The sequence below is a fragment of the Sander lucioperca genome, chromosome 11, assembly GCF_008315115.2.
Source record: "Sander lucioperca isolate FBNREF2018 chromosome 11, SLUC_FBN_1.2, whole genome shotgun sequence".
NCBI lineage: Eukaryota > Metazoa > Chordata > Actinopteri > Perciformes > Percidae > Sander > Sander lucioperca.
Genome location: NC_050183.1, coordinates 280,073 through 298,278, shown reverse-complemented (window position 1 = coordinate 298,278; position 18,206 = coordinate 280,073). Strand labels below are relative to the sequence as shown.

The 18,206-nt window shown below is 38.9% G+C and overlaps 2 protein-coding genes across 6 annotated transcripts in view; one reads left to right on the top strand and one right to left on the bottom strand.

The window, feature by feature from the left end:
* The window catches only part of zgc:172302 (phospholipid-transporting ATPase ABCA1), a 33,013-nt gene extending 21,374 nt beyond the window's left edge, over positions 1–11,639 (top strand). For 4 of the 5 annotated variants that reach the window (XM_036006849.1, XM_036006847.1, XM_036006848.1 and 1 more), the window contains 22 exons: positions 29–153; positions 340–447; positions 529–724; positions 807–901; positions 1,186–1,218; positions 1,370–1,475; positions 1,566–1,640; positions 1,742–1,911; positions 2,463–2,640; positions 3,496–3,611; positions 4,105–4,249; positions 4,569–4,692; positions 4,992–5,121; positions 5,363–5,489; positions 5,752–5,814; positions 6,380–6,486; positions 6,934–7,075; positions 7,218–7,352; positions 7,813–7,916; positions 8,359–8,451; positions 8,636–8,885; positions 9,672–11,639. In XM_036006849.1, coding sequence (XP_035862742.1) covers positions 29–153; positions 340–447; positions 529–724; positions 807–901; positions 1,186–1,218; positions 1,370–1,475; positions 1,566–1,640; positions 1,742–1,911; positions 2,463–2,640; positions 3,496–3,611; positions 4,105–4,249; positions 4,569–4,692; positions 4,992–5,121; positions 5,363–5,489; positions 5,752–5,814; positions 6,380–6,486; positions 6,934–7,075; positions 7,218–7,352; positions 7,813–7,916; positions 8,359–8,451; positions 8,636–8,885; positions 9,672–10,139 — 3,090 coding nt within the window. In that variant the 3' untranslated portion in view covers positions 10,140–11,639. The remainder of the gene's footprint in view (positions 1–28; positions 154–339; positions 448–528; positions 725–806; positions 902–1,185; positions 1,219–1,369; positions 1,476–1,565; positions 1,641–1,741; positions 1,912–2,462; positions 2,641–3,495; positions 3,612–4,104; positions 4,250–4,568; positions 4,693–4,991; positions 5,122–5,362; positions 5,490–5,751; positions 5,815–6,379; positions 6,487–6,933; positions 7,076–7,217; positions 7,353–7,812; positions 7,917–8,358; positions 8,452–8,635; positions 8,886–9,671) is intronic. The other variant, XM_031307003.2, reaches the window with a different exon arrangement.
* LOC116055199 lies at positions 11,184–17,231 on the bottom strand. The gene is made up of 3 exons (XM_031307006.2): positions 16,180–17,231; positions 13,403–13,608; positions 11,184–11,825 (listed from the first exon to the last, which is right to left on the bottom strand). The coding sequence occupies exons 1-3, from the start codon at positions 16,810–16,812 to the stop codon at positions 11,684–11,686; spliced, it is 981 nt and encodes a 326-aa protein (XP_031162866.1). The 5' UTR covers positions 16,813–17,231; the 3' UTR covers positions 11,184–11,683.
* Between the last annotated feature and the right edge of the window lie 975 nt (positions 17,232–18,206).

Below are 18,206 nucleotides of genomic sequence, written 5' to 3'. Positions count from 1 at the left end.
TAGAATTTAAGGTTGATTTGTATTTCAGATTGTCCTGCCTGCTGTGTTCGTGCTGGTCGCTCTGCTCTTCAGCCTCATTGTTCCTCCGTTTGGGAAGTATCCAGCTCTGCAGCTGCAGCCCTGGATGTACGGAGAACAATACACCTTCTACAGGTAGGCCTCCACCCAAACAATCACTATTAACTTAGTCAGCACAGAAAAGATTTGTATTCTGTTTCTTTTGCTGTGAATTAGTTTGGTCTATTCTACTTATGTGAAATATCTGGTCGTTTTTTTCACCTGATGCCTTGTTATTGTTATTTTGACGAGCGTCCTCTCCTCCTGGTTTAATATTTACAGCAACGACGCACCTGGGAACCCAGCCATTGAGAACCTGCTGGAGGCTCTGCTGGACCAGCCAGGTTTTGGTACCAAGTGCATGGAGAAAGAGGAAGAAGGCAACAGCACGTAAGACAAACATGACATGTAGGCAACATTTGATGCTTAGACCACAAATCTTTACTCCAGGTTCACTCCCTGTTCTCCCTGTAGGAGTCCTCAGTGTGAAGGCGTGCGGGGCGGCCTATTCATGCGACCACAGGTCTCCTACTCCACCTGGCAAATGTTCAGCAGAGGCAACTGGAGCAAAGACGCACCGTCTCCTGACTGTCAGTGTAGCACAGAGGATGTCCGCCGGATGCTCCCCGACTGCCCGCAGGGTGCCGGTGGAATTCCGCCTCCACAGGTCAGTGTGGCGTCAGGTCAGGACTGACTTATTGGTAGAATGCCTTCTGGCTCTTAAGATGTTTTTATTTATTATCTTTTAGATTAAGAGGCTGACTGGAGACATCCTACAAAATCTGACAAGTTATAACATCTCTGATTACCTGGTGAAAACCTACTCTCAGATCCTCAAGAAAAGGTACTTCATTAAATATAATAACATGCATTACTAGTTGGTATTCCATTTCATTGTGTAACGTTTTGTGTTACCATTGCTTTTCCTTTCTCGTGGTGTTCGGAAATTAAGATTTAAAAATATTGCAGCATCCATTTTTGATGTCAGTGATCAAGAGACAATTTTATTTGGTTAAATGTATTTATTATTTATATGTATATAAATAATAAATATTATTATTCGCTGTTTGTGTTTCCTTTAAAAATATTCTTCACACATTCACTGTTTTCCCTCTGTGTCACTAACAGCCTAAAAACCAAGAAGTGGGTGAATGAATTCAGGTAAGCTGCTGGTATAAAACAATTTGGGAGGAAAAATATCTGCAGTACTTATAGCAATAGCATCTGCAGTTTAAGGCTTGTAGACTGGTTTAAACTTAATTATTCTGAAGGATTGACAAGAAAGAAACTCTTTTACTATTCTGTGCGGCAGATATGGAGGTTTCTCCCTCGGGGGCAGCGCCACTCAGACTTTATCTCAGGTCCACCTTGTCCAAGACTCGATCATAGCGATCAGGACTCGTTATCGAGTTCCGCAGGTATGAATAAGGTTTCAGGCATGTTTAACTGTAACTGCTGTTTTTCCTGAATGTTCTTAATGTGTTCTGATGTTCTTAAATTCATCACAGAACAGTTCAGTGGATCATCTGCTAAACAGACTGCCAGATGTTCTACGAGGACTGAACAGTCGAAACAATGTCAAGGTAAATGTGTGTCTGTTTATATGTCTTCTCTCTTCATCTGTCTTTAAAGGAAGAACCTGACATAAAACACTTTAAGATGCTTCTCTCTTTGCTGTACTCAGGTGTGGTACAATAACAAAGGATGGCATGCCATGGTGTCATTTGTCAACGTGATGAACAACGGCCTGCTGAGAGCCAGTCTGCCACCAGGTCCAGAGAGGAAAAAGTACGGCATCACTGCCTACAACCACCCGCTCAACCTCACCAAGGAACAACTCACGGAAATGGCCATGTAAGTTCACTGATGTGGAGTTTTGAGGTTGATGTTGATGGATGTGTTTTTTTTGTGCTTGTCATATTACCCGCATTTGTCTCAAGAAGTAAATTCAGCTTGGTCAGGGCACTTTAAGTCTGATGTATTACTATCGGAAGGACGTTTAAAGTCTCTGCTTGGATTTTGACGTTTAAAGGCTGCAATAAAAAGCCGACTTTTATACCAAAAATGGGTGGAAACAAATTGCTGTCTGTAAGGTAGAATATCGCCAATAATCCATACAGTACTGTATAACATAATGATATGCTTTGAAAATTAGTCAACAGTAATGTAAAGCTTAAATGATATGGACTAAAATGTTCAAAAATAAATCAAAACAAAATGTTGATTAGCACATTTTACAGAAACCACCTTAAACCTTTCTGTTACACAGACAACTGTATTTATTTATTTATTGAATGTCAGAAGTAAAACAGGAAGACAAAGTGAGAGTTAAGTCCACAATGTATGTACTGTGTATGTTGATTGTTTTTGTACCTGACGTGTTTTTTTCCTGCTTCCTCTGTCAGGATGACCACATCAGTGGATGTTCTGGTTTCTATCTGTGTGATCTTTGCCATGTCCTTTGTACCGGCAAGCTTCGTCCTTTTTCTGATTGAGGAGCGAGTCAGCAAAGCCAAACACCTTCAGTTTGTCAGCGGGGTCAAACCAATCCTCTACTGGCTGGCCAACTTCACCTGGGACATGGTCAGTACTCAAGAGAAAGTAGAAGAGACAAAACTAAAAATTCTCTTTTCTAATAGTTTTTTCACTCCTCTATGACTGAATATCTTTGAGTTGTGGACAAAACAAGACATTTGATGATTTGGAAAACTTGGCTTTGGATACACTGATCAACATTTTTTTTTATTATTTTCTGACATTTTAAAGACCAAACAATAATTGATTAATTGAGAAAATAATCAACAGATTAATCAACAATAAAAAAATAATCGTTAGTTGCAGCCCTAATTCTGTCAATGAGGTTGTAATTCCTACAGTTTGTCAGTTGAGGCTGACAAAAGCTGCAGAGTTGCTTCTTCAACATAACATGACCTTTTTACCTACATTATATTCAGATCATATCTTTTTACTTTCTAAAATAGATTTTATGTAAATCTGGACATGTAATCTAATTTTGTGTATGAACTTTGAGATCATGAAATTTAAATTCTGCCTTATACCTTGTCGACTTTGTACAAAAGCTAAGGCTTTTCAGTAAGTAAAGTTCATTTCAATGATGCCACTGTACTGCTGCAGCAGAAATGCCAACACAGAAGGCTGTGTTAAAAGTTAAACCTGGCTCTACTTTTACTGCAACACAATGCAACATCATATTGCCCCCACCAATGCAGCACGTTGCATTGGGGCTTAACATCTCAACCTAAACTGCTAAAAAAAAAACTGCTTTTCTATGTTTGTCCTCAAGTGGAGCACTGTAAGAGCTCACCTTAGTTCTCCAGTCAATAATCTGCATTTGATGATTCTCAATGGAAAATAATATTCACTGGATAAAAGAAAGACTTCATCTTTTTCTAATGTGTTGTGTTGTCATCTTGTCAGTTGAACTACACGGTCCCAGCCACCATGGTGGTGCTGATCTTCATCTGTTTCCAGCAGCAGTCGTACGTCTCAGAGACCAACCTGCCTGCTCTCGTCCTGCTCCTCCTCCTCTACGGGTACGTCCAGGTTCAGACTCCACTGACTTATGTCCTCGCTGTTACACTGCTTGAGGATTTCGTTTGAATTCAATTGTCTCACAATCATTCACCAATGATCATTCTTATCAGCATGTTGCACTTGGTTGGGATTGAGAACATCCTGTATATTTGAGACATCATGAGCTTGAATCTTGATTTCTGACCTTTCATTCATCTTTTTGCTCCATACATACATAATTACATAATCACAAAGGCAAATATGTTCAGAGCAGTAAACTCTAAATTATCTCATTAGACACAGGATGATATTATGGAATTGGATAAACCCCAGAGCCAAAAATAAAAGATTAAATTGCTTCCATATTACTCTAATTGACTGTTATGATACACACCTTTCTTGTGCTTCTCAGTAAACCAAGTCTCTATTGTCCCTGTTGGATTATGGTCTGTAACAAAAGTGTTACAAATGTATCTGTCTTTACTAATTGAATAACCTAATCATCCTATTTAGGTGGTCCATTACCCCTCTGATGTACCCAGCATCCTTTGTGTTCACCGTCCCCAGCACAGCCTATGTGGTTCTGACCTCCATCAACCTCTTCATCGGAATCAACGGCAGCATCGCCACCTTCGTCCTGGAGCTGTTTGTTGACGAGGTACAAACAGAGAAAGAAGTCCTTATTTATTGGCTACACAATAATAATAAGTAAAAATGACTAAGACTATGCATAAGCATTACATATATACTACAGCTATGAAATCATACATAACAGCAACACAACCTTCATCAGTAGGAGCTTAAATTCAATCACATCGAGCTCTTAACTTGAAAGGTTTGGGAATTTTATAACGTTAGGAAGGAAAGTCCTGATATAGCGAGCAGTAATCCTTTTGTTATTATGTGCAATGTGCAATTTTTTTATTTTGTTCTCCTTTAATTAATCCACAATTTCTGGGTGATTTTTTTCTTTCCAGCATCTGAACGAGGTGAACAGGATCCTGAAGAAGGTGTTTCTCATCTTCCCTCATTTCTGCCTGGGACGAGGACTCATCGACATGGCCAAAAACCAGGCCATGGCAGACGCCTTCCAGAGACTGGGTAGCTATATATCCTCCTCTAAATAGATAATATGACATCCAAATATCTGTTCAGTATTTAAAATTAAAATTGTTTTACCCTAAGGAACCCTAAACGTCTCCGCTTTTGATGCTTCCTGCTCATTGTTGTGGTGATTGTGCACTGCAGTTTATATTATATACAGTACATTATATATTGTGTTGTTAGACCCTTTTGTGTACAAGGGGGGGGGGTTGTTTGACTGCAGCAAACACACAGGACTTAAGATATATGAAGATATATGGAGGTAAAGATTGTGTGTGTTTTTCTTCCTCCTATAGGCACAAAGCAGACCCTGGACCCTCTTCAGTGGGACTTCGTAGGGAAGAACCTATTTGCGATGGCAGCTGAAGGTGTTATATTCTTCATCTTCACCATACTGCTGCAGTACAAGTTCTTCATTCGCTTCAGGTATGTTCAAAAAGGTGTCTCTCAATATTTTAATAAAAATGCAGACAGAGCTTAAGGTTGGAACCGAGCTGCGGCATTTGTGCCAAAATGATAGGAAACCAGCACATTTCTAAAAGCAGATAAGATGCGTGGAAACCGATTAATGTCTTCTGTGTAGAAACATGAGACAGATAGCATAGTTATAGTGCTCCACAGTAGTAAAACTAAATGATACAGGGTGATCTTGTATCTCTCCGTTCAGGCCGTGGTGGGCCAAGCCTGAGATGCCTCCTCTTGGTCCAGAGGACGAGGACGTTGCCAGGGAGAGAGAGAGGGTCATAAGTGGCAAAGCCCAGTCAGACATCCTCACCATGATCGACCTGAGCAAGGTACTACCATTAACTTAACTCATTAACACAAATCTCTGCACTCAGTTGACATCAAGCTTTGATAAAAAAAAAAATAACCCATACAAAACATTCACACTACTTATTCGAATCCTGTTCGTAAGAGCTACATTTGTGTATTTTTGTTAGATTTGCAGTCTGCAATCGTGCGTCATTTGTTCGTCCTACACTGACAGACTTGTTTTTGTGACTGCATCGTTGGGGATTTGTGGTTGATGGTAAAACAAAGGACTTTTTTTTGCAGGTTTATAAATCAGGCAGGAAGCCGGCAGTGGATCGTCTCTGCCTCGGAATCCCTCGTGGCGAGGTGAGATATGTACCGGTACACACAGAAAGCAGCACTCATTACATCATAGTACATTGAAAACACACACACATTGTCTGACTTTTGTTCTAATCAGCACTGTGTTTGTCAGCCATGTATATCTGCTGTGTCAATATCTCCCAAAAGAGGTGATTTTGGATAATATCCCAGCAAATATTTTATCACTGCTGCTACTGAAACTACTGCTACTAGTGTTAGTATTGCCACTACAGCTGTTGCTGATCCTGCTGCGGCTCCTATTACTGTTACCACGAACAATACTTCCACAACTGGTGCTGCTGCTTCTAAAAAAATACTGCTGCTAAATACACTTCCGCTACAGCTGCTTCTGCAGCTACAACCACAACTATTACTGCTTTTACTACCGTACAGTACATGTAGTTTCTGGTGCAGTTACTGTAGAGTGAAACGTCTGTTGTATTTTAGATTAGGTTTTGACTAAATAACTTCACATAGTCTCAAGGGAATGGTCCCAGCTGCTCACTACAGCTGCTGTATGTGTACATACAGTATATTTGTAACTTGATGTTGTGTTTGTGTCGTCCAGTGTTTTGGCCTGCTGGGGGTGAACGGAGCAGGGAAGACCTCTACCTTTCGCATGCTGACCGGAGACACGGCCATCACCTATGGAGAGGCTTTACTTAATCACCACAGGTACAAACCCTCTGCACCACCAAGCGTGTTAACTTGCTAGCCTTGTTCTACTAAGTGAATGACATCAAACATGACACTTTGAAATGAGACCTTTCCTGGATATATAAGGACAGGAATATGGATGTGAAGCTGAATTAACTTGTATGATGCGTTATGGTGGTCATAGTAGTAGAATATTTAGAGGACCTAGTAGTGATAGTAGTTATTGAAGTACTAGTAATAGCCCACTATTGCAGGTATACCATTTACATTGTACTGTACTATTAATACTAAAGTGGGTAGTACCATTAAGAAACATAGTACCATCAGCAGTAGAAAAAAGGGTTAGCAATAGTAGTAGTCCCAGTACAATAACTAAAGTATTAGCAGTTGTGTCAGTAGTACTACTAACAGCAGCAGTATTAGTATTGGTCGCACTGTGAAACTGTGTGTTTCTTTGGTTCTCAGTGTGCTGACAGAGATGGAGCGAGTCCACCAGCTGATGGGTTACTGTCCACAGTTTGACGCCATCAGCGACCTGCTGACAGGTCGGGAACATCTGGAGCTGTACGCCCGCCTACGGGGAGTTCCAGAGGAGTCTGTCACCAAGGTAACATAAAGGAGCAGTCCACGTCAAAACAAGTAATGTGATATCTGAATTTGTCAGACACTGTGATAAAATTCATGTGGAGCGACAGGTATATTTAGCTGTGCAGATTATATAGTAATGCACCTTCTCTGCTGTCCTGTAGGTGGCGCAGTGGGGCGTGAAGAAGCTGGGACTGACCCAGTACGCTGAGCGGGAGGCTGGAGGCTACAGCGGAGGCAACAAGAGAAAACTCTCCACTGCCATCTCCCTCATCGGGGCTCCACCTGTTATATTCCTGGTGAGAAACAAACTTATTCACCAAACAGCTGGAGAGCAACCGCTAAGATCAACACCGAGGATGAAACTTAATATCACCTGTTAATTTCTATATGAGTTGGATTAAAATGGGAAACATTTCTCTGAATTTACATTTAGATTTGAATAATTAACGTTTTAAACATTAAAACACATACATACCTCTACAAAAACATACATGCACAACAAAGATATTGCATATTGCTATTTAGAGAATGGGTGATGCTGAAGATTTCTAAATAGACTCCTATTAAAAAAAAGTTCCTATATGATGTGATTAGTCAGTAACTTAAGTTTTGGTGCCACTACAGTATTATCGGTTTTGATTCTTTCTTAAAATGCGTTCACTAACGTTACTATAATGTATAAGTATTTTCACTTACATGTTGCCTGTTGTTTCCTTGATGCTTTTTGATTTTGATAGATTTGTTGACTCTTGTTAGGATGAGCCCACCACTGGCATGGACCCAAAAGCCAAAAGGTTTCTGTGGAACTGCATCCTCAGCGTCACTAAAGAGGGAAGAGCTGTAGTTCTCACCTCCCACAGGTAGGAGGAGATGTACATTAAATGATTCTTTATGTATTCATTAAAAGTGAATACATGGCTGTAATCTAGGCGTTATTATGGATCCCATGCAACTTCTAGACAAGTCCCGCCCTACGAAGCAGCCCGATTGGTTGGGGTTAGGATAGCCGACTGGTCAGGTGATAGGACCTGAACAAATCGGTTTCCGTCACCTTGCGTAAGCATGGACGCCTGGCCGATAGTAGCGTGTGAATGCTATTGAAGGGCAGGTCTTGCTAAAAAGTTGTGTGGGTTCCATAATAACGCATAATCTAGCAGGCTGACCCACAACTTCCTGTTCCTTCTTTGGAGCTCTGAAAAACATATATACATATATATATATATATATATATATATATATATATATATGTATATATGGTGTATAATATATGTTAATGGTTTAATCATGTGTCTGTACGGTCAGTATGGAGGAATGTGAGGCTCTCTGCACCAGAATGGCAATCATGGTGAACGGCAGATTCCAGTGTCTCGGATCTGTACAACACCTGAAAAACAGGTAAGCACTGCTGTCTTACCTCAACAATACAAGTTAAACTCCAAACACAATGTATCAGTCAATGAATGAATGTTGGAGATTTGTGTGCTTGTATTTGTGGTGAGTTTACAATAAACTGTAAATGAATAAACTGTATTGATGTACACATAAAATCTTGACTATTGTATTGTCCTCCATCTTACAGGTTTGGTAATGGCTACACCATCATCCTTCGTTTGGTGGACGCTAAATCCAACCCGGACTCGTGCCCCATCAGCACCTATATGAAGAGCTCTTTTCCCAGCATCGAGCTGAAGGAGCGCCACCAGAGCGTGCTGCAGTACCAGCTGCCCTCACACGCCTGCTGCCTGGCTCGTGTCTTCGAAGTGCTGGCCAACAACTATGAGGAGATGGGCGTCATCGACTTCTCGGTTTCACAGACTACCCTGGACCAGGTGAGAATGAATGAATGGAATGAGAGCCATTCAAACCTCTCATATTTCTGCAAAAGGATGGTGTAATGGTCCTGATCCAGGATCTTCTATGAATAGAATTAAATAGCATCTCAAATATTCTTTATTTAGGCAATGCGTCAGTTGCTCTGTGCAATATTACAAAGGTGTAAAATGTAGATTGTCTTTTGATTTCAAGGTACTTAATGAGAGGTTGCCAAATTCTATCAAATTGAAAAAGATAGGTAGGGTGTAAATTAAATCATCTATCCACATTTTAATGGTTGGGGCAGCCGTTTTCTTCCAATATGTAAGAATTGTTAGTGTTGTTATTAATGAGAGAATATGAAAGAAATCTAGTCTCAACTCTTGAACAATCTGCTCTCACATTTATGAACATGGACAGACTTTTGCCTCCCTTCTCTATCCCTCCTCCCTAACTCTCGCTCTCTTGTTTCCTTCTTTCTTAACACTCACACTGTTGTGTGACAGCCAATCAATCATTTCTATCAATGAAACTGGACATGTGTTGCTGCTTTTTCTCTATTGCACTTTGCAGTATATTTATTATGGTATTGGCATTGTGTGTTAAGTTATTTGAATTGAATTGAATTGACCTACAGTATCTTCATGCTTCTACTAGATACATTAGTTAGCATACATGCTAAGAGGTGTTAACAACAACAATAATGTGATGGATAGCTGACTATCATTAGCTTGATAGCTAACCCGGCTAATACAAACCAATTAAAGAATGAATGAAACACTAAAGTGGGTTCATTTTTGTAGGTGTTTGTCAACTTTGCCAAAGAGCAGACAGATGACGACTTCCTCACAGATGTGGTCATCAGCAACCTCACTACACTGCACACTAGGATTAACACTCCCACCATCCAACCACAGCCGCCAATCACTCCCCCTCATTCAAGCCAGACTCCACAGCAGCATGGGAAATCATCTGACAGCAAACCAAAAGAGCGTAAATCAAAGAAGCCAAAAGTTGGCAAGGACAAATCTAAAGACGGCAAAGCTAACGGAGAGAAAAGCAGCAGTACGGCAATGACCAGAATACCTCAGAGAGAGGAGAAGGCTCAGAGAACAAGCCGGAGGGGCAGCAGTGGATCAGACAGCAGTAACGATGGAGTTCAGGGAGAATCCAGTAAATCCAGTAAGTCCAAACACAGAGAAGAGAGCTCCAGTAAAAATCCTTCTGCACTCTTTATAGTCGACGGCAACACACAGGACAGCACACTGTAAAGTAGACTGGTGCAAGACGAGCAGAAGATGCAGGTTCAATGGACCAACTACAGTCAAAAGCTTTTTATTACTCACTGTTTGTCATTTGAATGTTTTTCAATGCTGACAGCGACCATAATATGCAACATGGAATGGCACAGCTCATCAGAGTTAAAAATGGAAAAGATGGACTTTGAAATTTACTTAGAGGTAAATTTATCCCCTTGGCCTCCTCTGAAGAAAGAAAGTTAGTACTTCCTAATATGGCTTTGGTGCCTTGTTCACCCGTTAACATATCTGCAGCTTCTTAGCCTTTATTTGGGTTTATACATCTTACACTGTGTCTTCTCGTTCTGTATTGACATCATCAGTCCAAAGTTATTTATCCTGAAAGAACATTATGCAAGGCTCAATGTAAAAACAAGGGGTGGCGTTCCTCAGGGCTCAATCATTAGAACTCTCACAATCTCATCTTTATTTTGCAGAAAGCACTTTAAAAAAAGAAAATGCTGCAAACATTCAAACAGTAACTGAAATACATGTGTTATATGTAATTATAAAGATGATTTCTAGGTATCAGAAAGCATTTTAAGGGGTGGTTTTCAGAACGATATACAGAATGTCCTATGTGAAGAGAATAGTTATTGCAAGTTCGTTGTGAAATACCTCTTTGCAAGAACTTTACAAGTGTTATTGTTTTCTTGTGTAAGTCAAGAAATCAAGAATTTGTTTTAAATATTCTATTTTTTTTTTATTTTGTGTTATTGGGTAACAGTGTCACTGTCCAAACAGAGGCTTATTACATATGGGGGGGGGGGGCGTCTTTACTTTCTGCCTGGTATTTACTCATTTTGGTTTTAAATATTTTCAAAATATAAAACTATTAAAAAAAGTCCAGACACAGAGGTGCAACTGCAGAGTGTCAGAGATACACATTATTCTACATAATGCCAAACTACAGTACTCCAAATTAAATTAAAGTAATTATAATAGATCAAAGAATTAATAGTACGTTCAGTCTGAGCTGCAAACACCAGACACAACAACGCCTTTGGTCAACGGTTGTTTTTTTCATGCATTTAAGTTTCTTTTGATAAACTCTGTATTTCTTTTCTTTTTTTCTATCAAAAAATGACACAGCTGACTGAATGTCCAAAGCAGGTTGTTACTGTAATGCACTGTTACATATTCAAAAGATTGTTACAATCATAACTATCGGCATGAGACCAACAAGTTTTGGAAGGATTTTATTCCAAAATACAAACTGTTACAATATAAAATGTTTAAAAAGGTTAAATGTATTGAAAAAGCTGAAATATGCAGAACTTAATGTACTTTTGAGGAATTATGCTTGAAAAGTTATACTTGAACATTAATTTATCTGTGCATCTACTATAAGATGTACATTATATACTGAAGATATGCTAGCATAGAAAAAGAAAAACGGGTATATGTCTGTTGTGAATGTATTGTCCTGAAGGAAAATAAAACTATATGGTTTCCTGTATCATTTAAAAAAAATACTGTGCTGTATGTTGTAAGTTCAGTTTGTTGTTTATGATGAATCACTGCAGCGTGTTGGAAGTCGGGATGTTTATCTTCGTCATATTGAGGATGAGCATTGGTTTCGGTGCAGATAAAAGTGGAGGCAGGCTCCTCTCTCTGGTTACACTGCTTCCACCCACTGATGTTTCTGTTACTGTTTTACTGTTCAAAGAAAAAAGACAGAAACCAAATTTACTGGAAGGTTTTCTTTACACCGAAGTCACTTCTCTAATGTTCAGATAAATACACATCTTAATTTACACATGGTTACAACCACCTGCAAAAAAAGCTTAAAGCTGTAATCTTAAAAGTTTAATTTAAATAAATGTCATGTCATGTTAAGTTGCTATCGCTGAAGGCGTTAAGACAATGGGGATTGAGCCTATGGCCCACTGATGAAAGTATTGCAATATTTATATATTTTCAGTATTACGAACTAGGTGTCTGGTGTGACATTTCCCAGAAAAAATGCTGTATTACAGTTTTTCTCCATTGTATACACACAAAAAAATGGAACTATGCAAACAATTCTGAAAACTGGAAGCTCGTGTATCAACAACAAGACTCCAGACCATTGAAATAGAGCGATATCATTATATTTCTATGCTCCAAACTGCTAAACTCTCAGAACCATTCCACTGTTTTCACTCAAATAGAAATTCTAAATCTTTGCCACTTTAAAATCATAAATAAAAATGTTGGAATTCTGGGCCACAGGCAACAACAATGTAATGTACTTACATTACATTGTTGTTGCAGACCATAGATAGTATAAATAGGTGCAGACACTAAGTAAGTGTTGTTTACTAGCCATGACTACAAATATAAATGTCAAGATTGTTAACATTTATTTGTGTGATGTGTGTAACGGTAATGGACTGAAATCTTACAGATTGCCACTTTAACATATAGGAAAGAGTTATTTAAGTAGGTTTACATATAGTAAACCTACTTAAATAACGTGTAGACTAGAGATCAAAATCTTTTCTACTAAGGTATGCACTAGTAAGGGTTCAATAACGACTGGTGTTTTTTTAAACATTAAATATATTACAATTTTACCATTTTTATTGCCAAGATTTCAGTATTTGTACTTTGTTTTGCCAGGGTAGAAACTGTATTTAGACCATCGTGGGACACTAAAATTAGTGTTGGTTGCTCTTTAGGACACTTAAATGAAGTCTTTAAAAAATAATCTAAAGTAATAATCCTTAAGATTTTCATTATACACCCAATTTTTTTACACTATTTATAGCTTCTGTTATAGCCATTACATGTGTTTACAATCACTAGTTAGCTCTTTATATAATAGTTTTTATGGTCAGTGGTGGGGTCCGCCATTCCCGCACTGGATTAAAATGGCCCGCAGTGCACACGCACAAGGCGGCATCCGTTTCCTCGGAGACAAGATTTTGAAGAGGAAACATTTGTATCGGTTCAAAAACAGCTACAATGATTTATGAAGAAGACATTTCATTATATTTAATTGAACTAATAAATAATAAAATGTGCAAAGAAAATTCTGTCAGATTTTATAGTCTGTTCCTCAATAGCTGGTCAGACAGGAACCCCCGTCCTGAGGGGATTATGCTGTATTCGTATCGGACATTTAATTTTAAAATGCTGTAACCTTAATGTAACCCTGATAATGTATTTTCTATATTCCCCTTTCATACTATAACTATTGTACAGTAAATAACAACGTTCTGCTAAATTGTACTCAAAACCACCAAACACACATGTTGACCAGGTTTCTGTTCTCTGTGATGCTTCTCTCTCTCAAACGTTGTTCACTAACAGCCATGAGGAGAGGATCAGACTGGATACGTCCCCACGGCCCTTCATCAAAGCCTCTCCTCTTCCTCCCCATTTTTTGTGTGACCGTCTGCAGCAGAGCGTCCAGACTGGACAAGGAGATGTCAGGCAGACGAAACTCAGGAGATCTCTGCACAGAGAACAAGAGAGAAAGGAGAGTCAATCAGATCTGTCGTAGATGACAGTTTTGTTCAGAAGGAGGAGAAAATATCTTTTTTTTCCCCTTTCCTGTTTTAGTTTGTTGGTGTTTTTGTAGACTGTAAGGTCTAGAATTACCCCATTGCAACTTAAGTATTAACAGTAAAATGTAGTTAAAGTACAAAAAGTACTAGCTCTAAAGACAAATGTTCCCTGTGACTCATATTATTATGTGTGACATTAGTAGACTGTTAATACTGATGCATCATTGTGTAAGCAGCATTTTACTGTCGTAGAGGGTCCAGGGGGAGCTAGTTTCAACTACTACTATTTACAGTACAGGTAGTTTAATTCAGTGGCTCACAACTGAGGGTACTCAAAGTACAAGTCCATGTACTTTCTACCACTAGTGTATTTTGAAAAACAAAATTAATTTTTGAACTGTTGTTTTGAAGTTATGCTTCCTTTTGTATGGTTGTCGAAGTATTTACGGTTCAAACATTTAATTTTAATCCTAGGTTTAAGGACTTTGCAGTAATTTGCAAATAATGAACCATCAAATCATTTGCATCCTTTAACAATTGAAGAGTAAAAAATTACTTTGATGTCTCTTAGATCCTCTTTTAACATGCTGACCAAATCAAAGGGGCAATAAAGAAGATTTGGGTAACACTTTACTTGAAGGTATCTACATAAGAGTGACATGACAGTGTCATGAACACATGAACTCTAACTCTAACTCTAACCATAACCTGTCATGACAAAAACCGAATGACACTTACTAAAAGAAGCGTTATGTCATAAACGTTTATGACTTGTTTATAATATTTATGACATGTTCATGACAGTGTCATGTCACTGTTATGTAGCTACCTTCAAGTAAAGTGTAACCAAGATTTGTACTCCATGTGTTGATTTTTATATACAGTGGGGAGAAGTATTTGATACACTGCCGATTTTGCAGGTTTTCCCACTTACAAAGCATGTAGAAGTCTATAATTTTTATCATAGGTACTCTTCAACTGAGTGACGGAATCTAAAACAAAAATCCAGAAAATCACATTGTATGATTTTTAAGTATTTCATTTGTATTTTATTGCATGACATAAGTATTTGATACATCAGAAAAGCAGAACGTAATATTTGGTACAGAAACCTTTGTTTGCAATTACAGAGATCATACGTTTCCTGTAGTTCTTGACCAGGTTTGCACACACTGCAGCAGGGATTTTGGCCCACTCCTCAATACAGACCTTCTCCAGATCCTTCAGGTTTTGGGGCTGTTGCTGGGCAATACGGACTTTCAGCTTCCTCCAAAGATTTTCTATTGGGTTCAGGTCTGGAGACTGGCTAGACCACTCCAGGACCTTGAGATGCTTCTTATGGAGCCACTCCTTAGTTGCCCTGGCTGTGTGTTTCGGGTCGTTGTCATGCTGGAAGACCCAGCCACGACCCATATTCAATGCTCTTACTGAGGGAAGGAGGTTGTTGGCCAAGATCTTGCGATACATGGCCCATCCATCCTCCCCTCAATACGGTGCAGTCGTCCTGTCCCCTTTGCAGAAGAGCATCCCCAAAGAATGATGTTTCCATCTCCGTGCTTCACAGTTGGGATGGTGCTCTTCAGGTCATTGACCAGGTCCTGCCATGTAGTTCTGGGCTGATCCCTCACCTTCCTCATGATCAATGATGCCCCACGAGGTAAGATCTTGCATGGAGCCCCAGACCGAGGGAGATTGACCGTCATCTTGAACTCTTCCATTTTCTAATAATTGCGCCAACAGTTGTTGCCTTCTCACCAAGCTGCTTGCCTGTAATTGTCCTGTAGCCCATCCCAGCCTTGTGCAGGTCTACAATTTTATCCCTGATGTCCTTACACAGCTCTCTGGTCTTGGCCATTGTGGAGAGGTTGGAGTCTGTTTGATTGAGTGTGTGGACAGGTGTCTTTTATACAGGTAACGAGTTCAAACAGGTGCAGTTAATACAGGTAATGAGTGGAGAACAGGAGGGCTTCTTAAAGAAGGTCTGTGAGAGCCGGAATTCTTACTGGTTGGTAGGTGATCGAATACTTACGTCATGCAATAAAATGCAAATTAATTATTTAAAAATCATACAATGTATAAATATCATACAATTTTGTTTTAGATTCCATCTCACAGTTGAAGAGTACTTATGATAAAAATTACAGACCTCTACATGCTTTGTAAGTAGGAAAACCTGCAAAATCGGCAGTGTATCAAATACTTGTTCTCCCCACTGTAGTTCTGACTTCTAAAACTCTTTATTGCCCAAAACCTTGTTGATTTCTACTCTACTTGGCTAATGTGTTTTTCCCCTTGTGTAACATTGTAACTTAATCACTTCCCTTTCAATCACAGGCCACTGTAAGCTGCCAGACCAGTTCATGACGATGCAAGTCCTTCTGGTTTCCTTAATGTTCTTTTAACTGAAAACAAACTACTTTTACACTTTGTTTCAATCTCATGGTTTTAAGATAGTAGTCAGACAAATCAGAAAAATGGCACAGAACATTATTAGTCAACTGATTTTGCAGTTTACTCACACTTTTAGAGAACAGGGGATTGTCTATCCAGGGCCTTCTGTCTGCTACTTGTCCTGTAACTAGCCCACCGCCTCCGCAGCCTTTTATACTGAAGTTTGAGGAGATGGTCCTTGTTTGCTCAGATGAACTGATGGGAGGTTGAGGAGCGAGGCTCTTCTGATGGTCACAACACTCAGGAGCTGGTTTAGAATGAGTTATAGGTGGCAGCACAAACTGAGGACTTACTGGTTGTTTGGTGTCAGTGTCCAAAGTTAATCCTATGAAAGAATGAAGTGTTTGTTCCATAGATTTAGTGACAGATGGGTCATCATTTTTGCTGCTGGTTTCTGGTTCCTTTTTATTGGTGCAGCTGTTGTTCTCTTCGTTTCCCTCCTCTTCCTCCACAGGCTCCTTGGCTGCAGCCAGAAAAGGCATTAGGTTGACACAAAGCTTCATTATATTCCCTGATGTCTCACACGTAGTAACATTGGCTGAGGTGGAGTTAGTTTTTGATGTTGCAACTTTTATCTTCTCCTTTGACTTTATAGTTCTCATTTTAGGAATTGATTTCTTCACTTTACCCACAATCATGGGACAAGTGTCTGGATCATGTTTCTCTAGTTTTACCATCCTTGTCTTCTTCTCTTTACTCATTCCAAAATGTGTTAAAACACCTTTGATAATCTTCTCTGATATTGTCCAAACATCTCTCAAAAAAGCTTTCACCTAAAAAAATATACAGTTGTGTGTTCTGCTAAAAACTGACTCTCATGCGTATCAAACTGAACAGCTCCTTTTTCTCTCCAGCAGCAGTGAAAGGAAAGGCTAAGAACAATTGCATGACTTTGTGGCAGGCCTATTAAACTGGCTGTTATGGTAACATAGACACAAACTCCAGTCACTCTTAATGAGTGGAAACAAAGTCATTGTTATTTCAGATTATATCCGGATGGATTATGTTTGAATTGAAACCACTCAAAAATGCTGGATTATAAATATGCTGGAGGTGTGGCAGAATTTTGCAAATTATGACATGCAGGAACTTGTTTTATGAAGTGTCCCAAAGATTGTCTATTGACGAGATGAATCACTCAGGAGTTAAAACAAAAAAAAACCTTGGACCACTCTTCTGCAGTTTGTAATTAATTTCAAAGCTGCACAAATCAGAATTTTTATATTGGCAATTAAAGAACCAGTGTGCAGGATTTAGGGGACCTACTGGGCAGAAATGGAATATATTATTCATAATTATGTTTTCATTAGTGTATAATCACCTCAAACTAAGAATCATTGTGTTTCCGTTATGCTTAGAATGAGCCCTTTATCAACTAGGGTTTTTATGTTTACATTACCTGAAGGCCACCGTAGGTTCTACTACACGCGTGCAAAGGGAGGGGGGAGGGAAGGGGTATTACTAATGCTTTTGACTATGTGACTATGAATATATTTCAGCTTGTATTTCCTCCCCCAGAGGATCAACAAATAATTAAAGCAGCTTTAAAGCTGTAATCTTGAAGATTTTCATTTAAATAAATGTCTGTAAAGTTACTGTCTATTGCTGAAGGAGGTAACTCAGTAGTGATTGAGCCTAAGACCCATTGATGAAACCATTGCAATATTTATATATTTGCAGTATTTGTCAAAAAGAATGCTGTATTACAGTATTTCTCCATAGTATATACACAAAATGGGCAACATCAGTGTTGCCCATATTGCAGACCATAGACTGTATAAAATAGGTGCAGACACAGGTGCAGTGTTATTTACTACCCATGACTACAAATATAAATGTCATGCTTGTTTACAGTTATTTTTTTGATCGGTTTGGTCCAGAATATGTTTTCTAATGGTATAGTTAAAATAATTAAACACTTCAAATATGTTTAGATTCTAAGATTTAAGGTGGAAAACGTGATTAAAAAACACAGATGCTCTTAAATGTGTTCATAGAAGTAACGTTAAGTAAAAGTGACATATTGAAGTGAATATATGTTTAAAAGCCTTACAAAATGAAACTACATAGAGACAGAGTGAGAGGTCTTACTTTT